A 15,786-nucleotide genomic window follows, 5' to 3' on the forward strand; every position below is an offset into this window, starting at 1 on the left:
GGTTTGCAGAAACACACAAAGCCAACAATTATTCTTGCACTTGTGTTGAAACTCACTTGAGGCTGACAAAAACAGGTTTATGCATTCAGTACTGTAAGAGCATGTAGCAGGAACAACAAACACTCAGCTTGATGCTCCTCAGAGAGCGACGCTGCAGCTCTCGTGTTGAGCCACAGTGAACTTTTAGGGATTCAGAGTAGAGGCGGTTCTGGGAAAGACCTGGCTTTGGTCCACATTAGTATCTGGCTCATGTTTGTGCTGAACACAAGTGTTGATTTTGTCTGCCAAAACAGCAAACAACAATAAGACAATAAAACAGGGCCTGCAGTAGTCTTTTCAGGGCCCTTAAACAGGATTTGGTTTGGTGCCCCCCCTCCCTCACTGTGACATATTCACATGGCACTGAGCCAACTTGTGTATTAAAGTATACAGTACTTGTGTAGTAAAGTAAGTATTAGTTTAAGCACACATAATGTACAAAAAGGCATGCAAAGTGAGATCTCTTAGCACTAAAACTATCTTTAAAATGACCTCATAACCCTGTAAATGATTATTTTTTTACCGTAGAATCATGGGAATGCTTGTTTTGTTAGGAAAAGTAAATTTCTTTCACTTACATTTTCAGTTTCACTATCGCTGAGCGTATTGTTTTGTCATTATTTGTCACTGAAGAACTGTACTTAAGTACAAATTATAGCTACTTGAATTTGTACTTCTACCCTAATACAGTTCAATGGGAAATATTTCACTCATTACTTCACTGCATTTATCTGACAGCTTTAGTTACTAGTTACTTTAAAAAGTAGGATTTGTGCATAAAAAGTATAAGAAAAGTTATAAAAATTTGATAAATTTGATGATTTGTTTTAAATTAAACTACCCGACAGTTAATACAAGTACACCTGAAACAATTAGTCGATTGACCAAAAATTAATTTTTTATCATTTTAAGTCATATTCTGATTTATTTTGCATAATTTTGAGTTTTGTGGGTGTTTGGATTTTCCTAGATAGGATACTTATACCTTTAGTACTTTAAGTACATGGTCCTGATTATGTCAATACTGGACTTTAATGCACTTAAATGCATTTATTGGCTTGTAAGATGTTTTTTTTATGGCTATCTTAACAAATTGCTGTAAAAATACGTCCAAATTCTAACAGCAATTTACAGTAGCTTTTTCAAAATACAGTAAAACATTCTTAATGGGTATTACACTGTAAACCGAACAGTCTACTGTACAATACTGCAATATGATGGCAACTACATGTAATACATCAAAAAATTTAAACTGTAACAAATAGCTGTAAAAACACGTCCATATTCTACCAGGAATATATAGTAGATTTTTTTTTTTTTCAAAATACAGTAAAACACTATAAATCTTAATGCTCTTTGGAGCTAATGTTGCTGTAAACGTCAAATTCTGCAGTACAGTACTGTAATAAAGTTAATGATAGTGTACTGCTGAAGTGATTTACAGTATTGATACTGTAAAACCATAGTAGGATTCTGGCAACTTCAGCTGCCAGTAATTTACTGTAAATTTAAAGGAAAATTTGTCACTTTGTATTTTTCCCGCAAATTTGTCTGAGTTTTGTGCTTTTTGGTGTATTTATAAGTGAATTAATCCCATATTCCATCATTCGTGAGTGGTTGTATGAGCCCGAGAGCTCTTTTGTTCCTGTGAATGAGTTAAATGGGCTTGAGTAGCTCCACCGTGAAGATATCCGGTGTGAGCTGAACTTGTGGACCCCTACCTGTGAATGAGAAAAATGGTTCTGTCAGGCTTGATGCCATTAAAGCTCCCAGCGTGTTCGATCACAGCGACCATGATGACCACGTGAACGCTCAAACCAATTATGGCCCCTGGCAGCGGCTTACGATCAGGCTCATCTTGTGTAGAGGGATTTCGGCAAATTGGATCAGGCTGCTTACAGGGGCTTAGCATGACGTACTGCAACTTTGAGTTTAATCATGAGGATCCTCGGCAATCCTCCACCTCTTCCAGGAGAGCGGAACATCACGATTAGCCTCACCTGTGTGTTAAGGTGGGAAAAACCGGTAAAAAGTTGCGAAATTTAAAGGTGTTTTTTGTCACAATGGGAGAGGAGATAGCTTTGAAGAAATAACCTGCGCTGCTCCCGGGTCCTCCTGGGTTCTTCATCTCTGCTGTTTTGCCGTGGGATGGATTACAGGCTGAGCTGACTTTCCTCGCGTGTTGGACCAGAGGAGACCCCGATCGCTAAGAGGGAACGTTCAGGAACACCTTGGAGCTCCTGCCGATCATTTGACTCCTTTTCTTCATAGGCAAGGACACATCACAGGTTGAACAATGGTGTTAATGTTGGTGAAATTCGACCTGAAGAAGCGGGTAAAGCTCGCTCAGACGGTCTGGTTCATGTACTGGTTCGCTGTGATGGCCGGCGTGCTGGTCTTCAGCATGGGCCTGTTCTTTAAGATCGAGCTGCGAAAGCGCTCAGAACTTATGGACAACAACGAGAGCCACTTCTTGCCCAACTTGCTCATATTTATGGGCCTAATAGCTTGCGGCATCAACGCCTTGGGGGGCAAAGTCTGCTACGACTCCCTGGATCCTACCAAGTTCGTAAAGTGGAAGCCGATGTTGAAGACCTTCTTGGTTTTCTGCGTGTGCTTTAACGGCCTGCTGCTCATCACGGCACTGCTGTGCTTCCTGATGAGGATCCCGCTGCAGTTCACGCTGGCCGAGGGGCTGAGGAACGGCATGAAGTACTACAAGGACACGGACACACCGGGACGCTGCTACATGAAGAGGACCCTGGATCTGATGCAGATGGAGTTTCGCTGCTGCGGGAACGACAACTTCAGAGATTGGTTTGAGATTCAGTGGGTTAGCAACCGCTACCTGGACTTCAGCGCAAAAGAAGTCAAAGAGTAAGTGACGAATCCTTTATGATAACCTTCAAAAGTTAGGTGATAATGCGCGGGGTGGCTTAAAGAGGTTGTCATTGAACCTGAACGTATCAAGGTGGGGTCCTTCAGGGGTTGTCCATACAAAGTTAGAGTTCAGTATAAGTGGATTTAAGGCGAAGGTGGGTCAGCAGGTGCGTTACTCACTTTCATCCACTGAGGATTACCATCACAGAAATGGTGACAGCAATGGGGACGTGGCACCGGTGGGCTGCAAGTACGGAGGAGGTTACTAGGCAGTTTTATGGATAAGGAGGAGGGACTTGACGAGGTGATTATGTACAGAAAAAGATACACAAGGTCAAAAAGGCCCCGAGCAGGATTAAAAGTGCATTGTTCCCGTCCTGTGATGTGTGGCCTCTTTGTGACAATCAGATCTACGCTGGTCAGATCTGCTGTGATTGTTCAGCAATAAGCACCAGTTTGGTTTGTGATGATGATGTGAAGAGGACCGGTCTGAGCGTTGGCTCATAGTTAGTGTTTAATCTGAAGGATTACACTGTCCTTGTCCTTCAAGAATCAGTGTCTTGTCCAATCAGCTGAGGACCTGGCAACTCTCCAGGGACAGCACTGTACAATAGAACATATATATATTAGGTCTTATATATTCAATACAGCATGGAAATATGTACAAAAATAAATTAAACCAAATTAAAATAATAATAACAGTCCATGGACAGCAATGCACGATAAAACAATGCAAACCTGAAATTTTTGGTTTTTTAAAAATTATTTATTTGGTTATTTCTCATTTCCACTCCTACATAAAAAGTAAATTAATAAATTAAAAAATATAAGGTCTTATGTATCCAAACACTTCATCATGGGGATTTGTATAAAAATAGATCAAAACAAATTAAAATAAAAATAACCATCCATGGATTGAATTTCTAAATTAAACAATTTGTGGCCAGAAATGTAAGAAAAAAAACTTAATTTTTGTATTTGGTTATTGCTCTCTGTAAATAAAACTAAATAAATGTAGGGTCTTATTTGTCCGAACATGCAACATGGGAATATGTATACAAATACATCCAAACAAATAAATAAAAAAACAATAACACAGAAAATGACAAACGAATAACATTAATACCTCAAAATACAGGGTTCATCATTTATTCTTATACATTCTTACACATACATAGGAATATATACATGTTATTATTCAAAAAGCAGAAAAAATGTATATTGTGTCTCAGTTAGTTCAGGGTCATGCCTGCAGTTCAGTATCTTTGTAAGATTATATTCCTTCAATTATAAATCTCAATGTTCTCCAAATACCTCCATTAGTGGTGTCCATCTTTTTATTTCAAAAAATCCTTGTGTACTAATATGTGTAATTTTTCCATTGTAAAAATTACTTCTTAGAAGTGTTCACCACTCAGCACAGGTGAGGACATCCTTTTTAAGACACCTTATGGTAATTATTGTGTTACTGCATCTTTTTCCTAGATAGGATTTTAAAATCGGAATAAAAAATGGCTGTTGTGATAACAACAATACTGGACAGTAATGTAGGGAGGTAATAGTGAAGTTTTTCCACAATCCTACTTAAATAGCCTAAAATATCTATACAACCACCTTTGTAATTGATAATGTCTTGATTATTATTCAGAAATGATCCTTATCCTCTGACTTGTAGTATTTCCTGTCTGATATGTGTGTCGACCAATGTCTTATCTGGGGCGTTATTTTGGGATTAATGAGATGTTGATGTTTCTAGAAATCAAAGATCCATATCTGACTTCCTCGGTGCTTACTGATCCAATCGTGTCTTTCCACTGACCTACAACCATCAATCAATCTCAAGATTTGGGTCAAGCCCTTTAAGTAAAATCTGATTTCACTTTTATCGTGCTTGTGTGATGTGTAGACCCATGTATAACAGATTTTTCCGTAAGCATAATCAGTTATGTTTTAATGCAATAGCTCACCGCAAACTATTGATAGTTACTGACCAGCAGTGAGTGTTGCCCCAAGCTCTACACAATAAAAAAGAATAATAACAAAGTAACGCAATAAAAGCAATTCATACAACTTCATCAGCTCTGCAATGATGCCACCTTTGTAAAGCCCAAAATGTTCACTTTATGCTCAGTCTCTGTTAGATTGATCGCTTCAATATTGCTTATTGTTGAGGCAACAATGTTGCATAATACTGTACAGTTCAACGCCTGTACATGCTGCCTAAAAACGTCCTGTTTTCATGCTTATTTTGATTAGATTTGATTGTATGAAGTAACTGAAAATATGCCAAAAGAAAAGTGTAACATTTCTAATTATACTTCAGGTAATTTTAGCTTACACATGCTGCAAATATAGTCGTTGACCTCTGAGCTTAGCTCACTTTCACCTTCAGCCCATCATAATGTGACACTTTGCCTCATCCTCTTAGCCGTATTGGGAGCAACGTGGACGGCCAGTACCTGATGGATGGAGTCCCATTCAGCTGCTGTAACCCCAGCTCCCCCCGACCCTGCATCCAGTTCCAGATGACCAACAACTCCGCCCACTACAGCTACGACCACTACACGGAGGAGCTCAACGTGTGGAAGCGCGGCTGCCGTGACGCCATGCTGTCCTACTACGGAGGGATGATGAACACCATCGGAGCACTGGTGGTGCTGGTCACGATGCTGGAGGTCAGAGCCGGCGATGCATCGACACAAATAATCATGCAAATGTGATAGTTTTCTACCTCATAGTTTAAGTTTCAGAATAATATTCATCTCCCGATCACTTTAAATTTTATCATTTGATTGAATGGGCGTTATCAGGGTTATCAGCCTCATAGATATGGATTAGAGGGGACCTGCTGTACCTGCTAGTATTTAGTGGCTGTATTAATTATGACGGAAGCAAAGGAGTAAGTCAGGTGACATAAAATTAGTGTAAAGAGCGAGAAACAAACAAACAAACACAGGACTTTCACCGAGGAGACTGCAGTTTGTGTCAATTTTGAAACAAAAAGTCAATATTGACTTATTTTAACTGATGTACAAAAGTCTGTCACATCACAAGCATAGTTATTATAACTTAAAACATGATCTTTTTTCTTAACTTAACCACACACTGTTGGTACCAAAACCCAGAAAAACTTAAAGTGAAACCTGAAATCAGGTGCACTTCTGAAAATATTCGCAGGTGTAGCAGCCCGCTTCTAACCCATATCTGAACGGGCCGACTGATTCAGTCGAGTCAGTCGAGAACTTTAGAAATAGATGACTAAGTCTTGTTCAGGACCGTCCCATCCACTTCATGAGAGACAGTCCGGCTGCACTTTAATGGAGGTGGGGAACCAGATGTACATTGGCCAAACAAACCAGTGAATTCAAGCATTTTTTCTTGTAAGATGCTGTTTGAAAAGCCTTCCTGCAAAGCAGAAATCTTACATTTGTGTCACTTCTTGAGACGAGGTTCCAGTGTGGCATCTTCTTTGGCACGTTATGGTCGTAATGGGCTCGTTTTCAGCCCTCTGAGTCCGGAAGGCGAAAGACACTTGTACTTGAGTTGCAGTGGTTGTTTATTTACTCCAGTGAGGCAAACATGAGCCCATTCGACACTCAAAAACAGACTTACTAAAGATGACTTTTACAAATGGTCATAAGTTAACCCGAGAGAGACTGTTTGTTTTTTTTTCCTGAGGTAAGGAGACCATTATCTCAGTTTTGAGGAAAAGGAGCACACTTTTTTCATTATTGTTTTCCCCATAAATTTCTCCAGAATTTTTCTTTTCCAGTGAACACATCAAACCACCACAGAACAGTAATGGGTTTTCCAGCAGTATTATCTGATTTTCCAAGAGGAAAGACTTGAAGGATGAGGACTAATTGGTTGGTTTGGCACAATTGTTACCCTGAGCTTTTCTACAGAACAATTACAAATCCTTTTTACGCCAAAACCACGAATCCAGTCATCAACATAAAATTATTATCAGAGAGAAAGGATTCAACCGAATGCGTTGATGTAGTTTTTTGGTTTGTGGTGTCAAAAAAGTGAGCACTGAGCATGTTAGAAAACCGGTATTGTCATCTACTGTAAAATGTGACAGTTTAAGAGTATTTATTAAGACATAAATACACATAGAAATACTCTGATTTGAGACATATTTTTCCGACATGGTTTTAAGTAAGCTCACATATTTTTACACACATGCTGGATACTTTACAAAAACAGTTTTAAGTTTCCACATGACTTTTGTTTTGGATCGTGATTATCTTTCTAAATTATTTATGGTGTTACAAAATTGATCACATATGTCTTAAACTCTTAGAAAGTTTTTTTTCCTTCTGCCAATGAAAGTAAAAAGCAACCATTTATGAGTGGAGACTTTGATTATATTCGTCTATTTTTTAACAAATGCAGAGCGGGCTCGGTAAAGCTTTGAGTCAGGTGAGGACTGTGATGGCCTCGGTCAAGAGCTTGTGTATCAACATGCAAAGCCTTGACCCAGTTGGCGCATCCATCACCTCCCTCCTTTCCACCTCCGCATCCTCTTCCCAAACAACTCGATCCTCTTTACCTACTTTCGGGTTACCCTGCACAACCTTTGGCAAGTACGTACGTGCGGCCGACCTGCTGCATCTCACCTGCTACTTTCTACCCAAATGTTAATCCTATAGCGGCCAAATGGCACCTCGCCTCTCGTCAACTCTCTCCTGAGCCTCTACTGCCAACATCTGCTGTTGTTGTTGTCAAGAATCAGAGCAGCGTTACGCAGAAAAGCAACAAACACGTACAGATAATTCTTTGACGTCTGCGATTGTGTCGGTGTGTCCCTGCATCGCCCCGAGCAGACGGTTTTAGATAATATCTCCCAGCAATCCAACTGTTGCTCTAAAAAACTTGTATTAGGGCAACACGCCTGGAAGCTGATCAGACGTACAGTCGGAGGAATCCCAGATTTAGGGGCGGTTATGCAAGCGTCTCCACGCTGACACACATAGTGGGCTCAGAGATGGAGTAATGGGTTAATCTATACGGGAGGTGAGGAGGACAGACCCACTTCCTGGATCTTTGAGCTTTCAGTCAGATCTGAAGTCACCAGTCTTAAATTACTTCTTAACATTTATAATGAGTTTAGATGATGAGTAAAGAAGTTTTTTTTTTGTATGCATTTTAATTTTTTCTACTTTTTGCTCTGCACCCACACATTGAATATTTGACATTGAAATTAAAGCACCACTGAATTCACAGCATTGAAATATTTTACTTTGAAAATCTTGTGCAAATGACATTTTTCAGTTTGCAAATATTTTTGTCACTGATCACAAATTTAAATCCAATTTTTAGAAAAAAATAGATAAAGATTGCTCAAATTTGTTTAAATTCAGATTTAAAAATTAATGTTGCAAAAATCGAATAGAACAGCAGTCAGATTGTACATATACAGCACGACTTACTGGAGCGCCATAAATCTCTCTGGTTCTCATCACTGGGTGACAATGTTTTTTTGGGTCACATGACTTACAGATTGGACAGAGGTCAGTTTTATTGTATTAAGGCTCGACTGCCTGTCCTGTTCCAGGAAGCTCAGACTTTGCTCTGTGAACATTTTCAAGGTGAATTTTTGGCTAAACATTCAATCGAATCTGAGCAATTTTAATCTTAGTCTTTTTTTAAATTGACCTGAATGTTATGAACCCTATTGACTTCATAACACTGAAATATTTTACTTTGAAAACCATGTATATGATTTTATTTGTCCTGAATTAATCTCTTTGAAAAAAATGAAAAATATTAGATTTAGACAACAAAATCATAATAATAATAATTTTGCGAGAGGAAGTCATAGTATTACAAGAATAAATTAATACATGTGGGGGAAAAGTTGTGCTATGACTAATAAGGTTGGTTAACATAATATTAACTTTTTTTTAAGTGTATGACTTTATTCTCATTACATTATGACTTTTTTTATTTTTATTAAATTATGCATTTTCTTCTAGAAATAGTGCAACTTTATGATCATTACATTCTGAATTTATTTTTGTAATATTATGTTTATTTTTCTTGAAATAGTATGACTTTATTTTCATCTATTACTACTTGTAATATTCAGATTTTTACTCATAATAATTACTTTTTTCTTGTAATATTATGACTTTATTCTCAAATCCACAATATCTCCATTTTTTTCTGCAATTTGGCACTAATATTCTGACAAATTATTGAATTTTAGTTAGTCAAACATCAGTAAATTGCATTGTTTATGAGTATTTTTCCACCTATATGTTGCAATTCATTTTGTCATGTGACACCATAAGCAGTTAATATTTTTGTTGCCTTTGGAGTTTTACTCCCCTTTTTCTTATGTCATGATTACACAGGACTCTTCATCATGTTTTCAGTGATTGACATTGATATTGATAAACTGCAGGTTGCAGTGACCATCGGCCTGCAGTACGTCGACAGCTCTCAGTCCACCCTGGCCAACCCGGAGGACCCCGAGAGCGAGAGCGAGGGCTGGATCCTGGAGAAGACGGTGAAGGAGACGTTCACCGACATCATGGACAAAATGAAGGCCATGGGCAAAGGCAGCAAGGTGGAGGAGGGGGGCGAGGCAGCGGTCGCCACGGTGAGCTGAGCGAGCCCCTCCTGCAAAAACTGACACCATTCCCACACCTGAAGAGGAAAGGACGGGGGACGTGTGAGATTACTGTTTTTCTACCAACATTCGTCATGTAGACACACACATATTTGGCTCTGAACGCCTTTTAAATGGACCTTTCAAATGGACTGTAATCCTAAACTGTATGTATTCAAACATAGAGAGAGGTGATGTGTAGGGTGAGTTATGTTATGGTTTTAAATTTGGTTTCTCCCCAACCAAACAAATCCATCTCAAACAAACGGTTTCTAACACTTGGTGCGGTTTGAATTTTTTCAAAGTGACACGTGAATATATTGATAAATTTCAGATGATTTCGCCGCCCAATTTACAGATCAAGAAATGCAGTGTTTTATCCTCGTTGATCTGTCTGCAGTACTTTGGCTTGTAGCTTTTTTTTACACTTTAAAAATAAACTATTTGTTGTGATTAAAAAAAAGTGTCTGGGCCGCCTTAAATATTTAAGTTGACTGAATTCGAGAAGACAGGTTGAGGTTTTTTTTTTAAATAACTCAACTTGTCTTCTCAAATTCAATCAACTTAAAAATTTAAGGCAGCCAGGACAATAACTTCTTTCAAGTTAAAACAAATAGTTTATGTTTACATTGTATAGAAAAAGCAAACAAATTAACCCCCATACTCAGCTGTTTTTGTACTCCAGCCCACAGCTGTCCCCAATGAAGACAGGATAAGCTCCTGAAATGGAGTCAAATTATGATTTGAATGAGTAGATGTGAATATTGCGGCACGTGGTCGGAGAGCGAGGCACGGGAACTGGGATGTGAGCCCTGGAGAGAAAGACAGGGCCGTCTCCAAACCTGTGGAGGATGACTGAAATTGGCAGCTAAATCTTGGCTCCTGACCCCGGTACTGTAATCTCAGGTCCTCTGTGGTGTTTCCCTCGTGCATTCAGTATCTGTATATTGACACACATGTATGTATAACCAGCTGGGTTGCTGTCTTTGTACATAGTGTAGAAATGATGACAAAAAATTTAACTTTTTTAAAAAAATAATGTAATTAAGCTAAATCTTTTATTTAAATCCATGTAAAGTTTTTCCTATTTTTCTTTTTTTTGTGAGTCTGTGTAGGAAAAGAGATTATGACGATTGTACAAATGAATAAAGAGATTTTAGAGATTCGACAGAGAAACGAGGACGTCTTGACCTTCAGTCACACAAACCTGAGATCAAGAGGCGAGGCATGCTGTGAGTGCCACGGGGTTCCTGATTAAGTCAATAGGATGAGGGCAATTATGGCATTACTGCTTTCACATGGACATCGGATGACTCTTCACATGTCCAGTGTAAGGGAGGAAGAGGGGGGTCAAACACCAGAATGCATTCACTAACAAAATAATGTATATGTGTTGGCAAGCGACTTTTCTGGCCAACATTTTATTTATTTCCTGCACATGTTGATATTTTTGTGCCTTAAATCAGCTCTGAAATGAGCTTCTGAGGATGCAAGAAGCAAATCCTTTGATCCCTTCAGCCTATATATTAATAAATAGCAACCATTATCCATTCTCATGAAATCTCTATAACACTGAGATCCTGTTTTTCTGCAGAGCTCAGACATGCGGAGTGAGGAGCCCTGATATCAGAGCCAGTGAGGCTCGGTGAGAGCAGATGGGGGGCTGTGAGGAGTCAGCAGGAACGATAAAGAGGCCAACGCTACGCGGTATTTTTGTTGGACCAAAGCACATAACCAGCGCTGAGTAGATAAGAAGCCTAATCGGCTTTAGATTAGCATGAGCCCCTCAGCCAGGTGAGCAGGTGATGTCCTGCTGCAGGATTCACGTCACGGAGACGGAGACACACAAAGACAGAGAGACAAACAAGAGAAAGTACCCATCTGTGCGGGATGAAAAGGTGTGTAAGGAACAAAACACACGCTGGTGAAGTAAAAGTAAAAATAAGGCATCATTACAAACAGTGGTGGAGGAGGTAATCATTTTTATTACTTAACTAAAAGTACCAATAATACTACAACCACAATGTAAATGTACTCTATTACAAAAGTCCTGCATTAAAGTATTTTTTGTAAATTTATATTTTAAGTATCAAAAGTCAAAGTATGCATTGCTGTGCAAAAAGGCCTCTGACAGTGTTACATTACTGGATTTAAATGAGTAATGAATATTAAGTGATTTTTTGCATTTTAGTGTAATAACGAGCTTAATTTGCCTGTTTTATATACCAGTATTTTATACATACATGGACGTAGATTTTGGGGGAATTGCAGGGCACAGTATTTATTTTATATATATAATATTTTTTTCTGTGACATAATTTTAAATATAAAATTATCATGATTATAAATATAATTTTCTGGACATTTTTTGGATAATTTTCCAATTTTCCTTTCTTTTTTGAAACAAATTTTTAGTGTAATTTTTTTTTATCACCTTTACTAATTTCTTGAAATTTGTGGGACATTTCTTGTCCAGTTGGTCATTGACTTTCCCCCCCTTTTTTAAAAAAAAATCAAACCAATTTTACTATTTCACTCGGTCAAACAGCTTGTGGAAGGCGCCTGACAGCTGCTGTCGATCCAAGTTTCAAAAGGTTAATGTCAAAATATCTGTTATAACAGCCTCTCAGTTATTATCAGAACTACTTTCATTTGATAAAAATATCTTTATAGAAGAAATAAACTTTAAGAAACAAAAATTTCTTTCCTCACAAAAAGACTGTTTCTTCTCCCACAGATCTAAAGAAGCTGCAGCAGCGTCCTGTGTGTCGTCTGTATTCTGCTGCTCTCTGTTGGTGACTGCAGGTAACAAACTGAGATCAAATCACACTGACTGAATCTGTAAAGATCTCCAACTGTAATCTAACATGTGGTCGAGTTTCCAGCTGATTCACCTTCTTTTGGTCTCATCTTTGGTTTCAGAAACACTCCAGCTGTTTAAATCTTTGCTCACAACTTCTCTAAACTGAACTTCTCTTCAGATGTGATTTGTTTTTGCCACAAAATGTCTTCCAACTGTCCTCTCTGCCTTTGACTTATCTGCTGGCATGCATCAACACTTTGGACCTCTCACTCTGAAAGGTTTCAGTTACATTAAATGTCCACAAGAGGGCGTTTTTTCCTCAGTGATAATTTAACAGGGTGGCCTGCTCACTGCTGGACAACCTTTAAGGTGGAGAAAGAGATTTACTTCAGCTTAATGCTGAATAATAAAAAACGTATTGTATTTAAATCCCTTTACATGTTATTAAGTTAACACCTTAATAAGAAATATTCACTGACACTTATGATAGATGCACAAAACCTTATTTTCTGCAGAAAAATCTCTGCTACCATTTTTAAAAAATCAAAAAATTGATTGAGGCTGGAGAGAATCATTTTCATCGTATATTGATTGGTTGATTACTTAAATAATTCATTAGTGAATTAGCAAATAGTGAAACTGTGTTGTTTTGTGCAACTAGTAGACCAAAACTCAAAGATATTGCCTTTATAATGATGCAAAACATTAAAAAAATGCAATAAATATATTTGATTATAATATTTGTTTGTGAACTTGAAACAATTAATTTACAATTTACCACTATGTGGTTAGCTGACTAATGGCTGCAGCTTTCAAAAAGACTTACATAGAAGATGTTGTCTTCAAGTTACTTGCTTCACAGAGCTAAATACCTTTATTAAAAAACCCAGGTGTCTCTGGATGTGAGACTGATCATATGATATTTTTCACAATGATTTCAAACATAGAAAATCAACAAATTCTCTGAGAATGTTTGACATTTTTACTTGATAAATGCATGGATGGATTACAGGCTAAGGGGCCCAAAGTGTCAGGGGGGCCCCTTTGGCTTTTTTCTGCATATCACTCAGATTAAGATGTAACAACCAAGAGGACACTCGAAAACACCACCAAGAGATGCAAAAGAACTCCAAAGAGACACAAAATAACTATTAAAAAAGCCAAAAAACCCCAAATGCCCAAACAAAAAAGATAAAAAATTACCCCCAAATGACAGAAAACCACAACAAATAGACACAAAACTACCACATGATGACAAAAAACATCAAGTAGACACAAAACTATCCCAAAAAGACACAATACAACATCAAGGAGACACAAAATTAGCCCCTGAAAGATACATAACAACAGAACCCCAAAAAGACACAAAGGGACAAAAAAACTACATCAAGGAGACAAAAAGTGACAGCAAACTACTCCACAATAAACAAAATGACATAAAATAGACACAAAATTACCCCCAAAACTACCGCAAGGCGACAACAAACAACAATCAAATTACCCCCAAAATACACAAAACCACAACAAAAATATTGCATGGAGACAACAAACGACAACAAATTTCCCCCCAAAATACACAAAATTACGACAAAAAGACACTTAACCACCACAAATAGACACAAAATTGCCACAAACACACAAAAAAGGTGCCAAACAACCACAAAGTCACGCAAAACAACAAGAAAGAGGCCAAATCACCACAAACTCTGATTGTCTTTCTGCTATGTAGGAGACATGGTGGAGTGTTTTGCATATCTGCGCCCAGGGGCCCACTGTCTCATAAACCGCCCATGGATAAATGACTTAACCTCCTGCGACCCTGCGTCCTCATATAAGGACATTACATTTTGGGACGGCTGCACCTTAAACGTCATTCTGCTTAACTTAGACATTTTGTCCTTGTAAGTGGACACTTACCCAGCACAATACCTTAATCCATGCGGCCTCAGGAGTTTATCATTTATCAAAATATTTGTGATTTAATGTCAGTTTGGTCAGTTGAAAATCAAATAAAGGAGTAACTGCTGCAGAACAAGAATTGTTTATTTTACGTTTGAGTAAACAGATAAATCAAGGATCATGTAGGAGATCACGTGCATTCAGAATGTGACCAATAAATTAACGTGCATTACTAATTGCACATTGAGGAGCTGAGGAGTTGAACATTTTAAGGATTAAATAATGGTTCAAACTGCTAATGAACACGTGAGGTGTCATGTTTTCAAAAGGCCTTGTGCTCTAATATTAACTGGGGTCGCTGGTTGACCTTGACGTTTCAGCCAAAGGTCAGGGACGGTGCTACGTATCACATCTCACTCCACACTTCACTATGGGCTGAATAAATATGGCAGACAGAAAGAAAAGCAGAGGCAGAGGCAGGGAGAGAGAGAGAGGCCCGTGACTGGTAGATGTGTGGCCTGCCTGCTCAGAGGGGCATTGTTGGAGCTATGAGAGGACAATGCACTGCCCCCGCCCTGAATACTCGCCATACCAGCTGACCAGCCATTACCAACACTCCTGCTGCCCTGTTACAATTCCTGCTGCTCTCTCTCTCTCTCTCTCACACACACACACACACACACACACACACACACACACACACACACTGCATCCCACCAAGCCTCAATCATAAGTTTAGTCTTACAAGGCAAAAACACACTCGCTGTATAAGAGTAGACAGAGGAGAGAAACCAGGTGGGAGGCCGACAGCGCCTCACAAAAGGCTTAAGTCAAGGCATGCATGGGCACACATATTGTCTCGCCTGTGTGTGTGTGTGCACATGTGTGTGATTTACAGCAAGTTAAGTTTAGCCACTAGCACCTATCTGTTCCTGCGGCAGTAACATTTCTCCTCCAGCCACCCAGAGAGAAGCAACGCACACATCACACCTTCTTATTATTTCAGGATCCCTGACAAAAGTCCTCAAAGTGCAGAGTGTGAGCAGCTGTGGAAGAAGTATTCAGGTTGTTTATTTAAGAAAAAAGTAGCAAAAACACACTGTAAAAATAAAGATATCAATAATAAATTTAATAAAGAATCATCATTGATATCATGTTACAGGATTTTATTATAATGTCTCTGTGTGAACTTGACATAATTAATTGACTAATTAATTGATTAATGGCTGTAACTTTTAAAAAGACTAACTTACATCTCCAATGCCAAGATACAAAACTAAAAAACTAAAACTACCCACTACCCACATAAAATTACCCGCAAAAGACGCAAAACGACAACAGAGACAAAATTACCCCAAATAACAACAACAAATAGACACAAAACTACCTCAGAGGCACAAAACGACAAAAAATAGACACAAAATTACCCCAAATAAGACACATAACAACAACAGACACAAACTGCCCCAAAAGACACAAAATGTCATCAAAATTACCCCCAAAGACACGTAAAAACAACAGACACAAACTACTCCAAAAAGACTCA

The 15,786-nt window shown here is 38.4% G+C and overlaps 1 protein-coding gene across 1 annotated transcript; it reads left to right on the forward strand.

The window, feature by feature from the left end:
• Nucleotides 1-1,947: 1,947 nt before the first annotated feature.
• On the forward strand, nucleotides 1,948-10,714 carry prph2a (peripherin 2a (retinal degeneration, slow)). The gene is made up of 3 exons (XM_042507727.2): nucleotides 1,948-2,916; nucleotides 5,348-5,594; nucleotides 9,332-10,714. The coding sequence occupies exons 1-3, from the start codon at nucleotides 2,336-2,338 to the stop codon at nucleotides 9,536-9,538; spliced, it is 1,035 nt and encodes a 344-aa protein (XP_042363661.2). The 5' UTR covers nucleotides 1,948-2,335; the 3' UTR covers nucleotides 9,539-10,714.
• The last annotated feature ends 5,072 nt before the right edge of the window (nucleotides 10,715-15,786 follow it).

The sequence above is a fragment of the Plectropomus leopardus genome, chromosome 19 (assembly GCF_026936395.1).
Source record: "Plectropomus leopardus strain MGB_pleo_1.0 chromosome 19, ASM2693639v1, whole genome shotgun sequence".
In the NCBI taxonomy this organism is placed as follows: Eukaryota; Metazoa; Chordata; class Actinopteri; order Perciformes; family Serranidae; genus Plectropomus; species Plectropomus leopardus.

Excerpts from the sequence above, each read along its gene's own strand:
- prph2a (XM_042507727.2), top strand. The coding sequence starts at position 2,336 with ATGGTGTTAATGTTGGTGAAATTCGACCTGAAGAAGCGGGTAAAGCTC. Across the intron at positions 2,917-5,347 it reads AGCGCAAAAGAAGTCAAAGA|CCGTATTGGGAGCAACGTGG; the intron begins GTAAGTGACGAA and ends TCATCCTCTTAG. Across the intron at positions 5,595-9,331 it reads TGCTGGTCACGATGCTGGAG|GTTGCAGTGACCATCGGCCT; the intron begins GTCAGAGCCGGC and ends GATAAACTGCAG.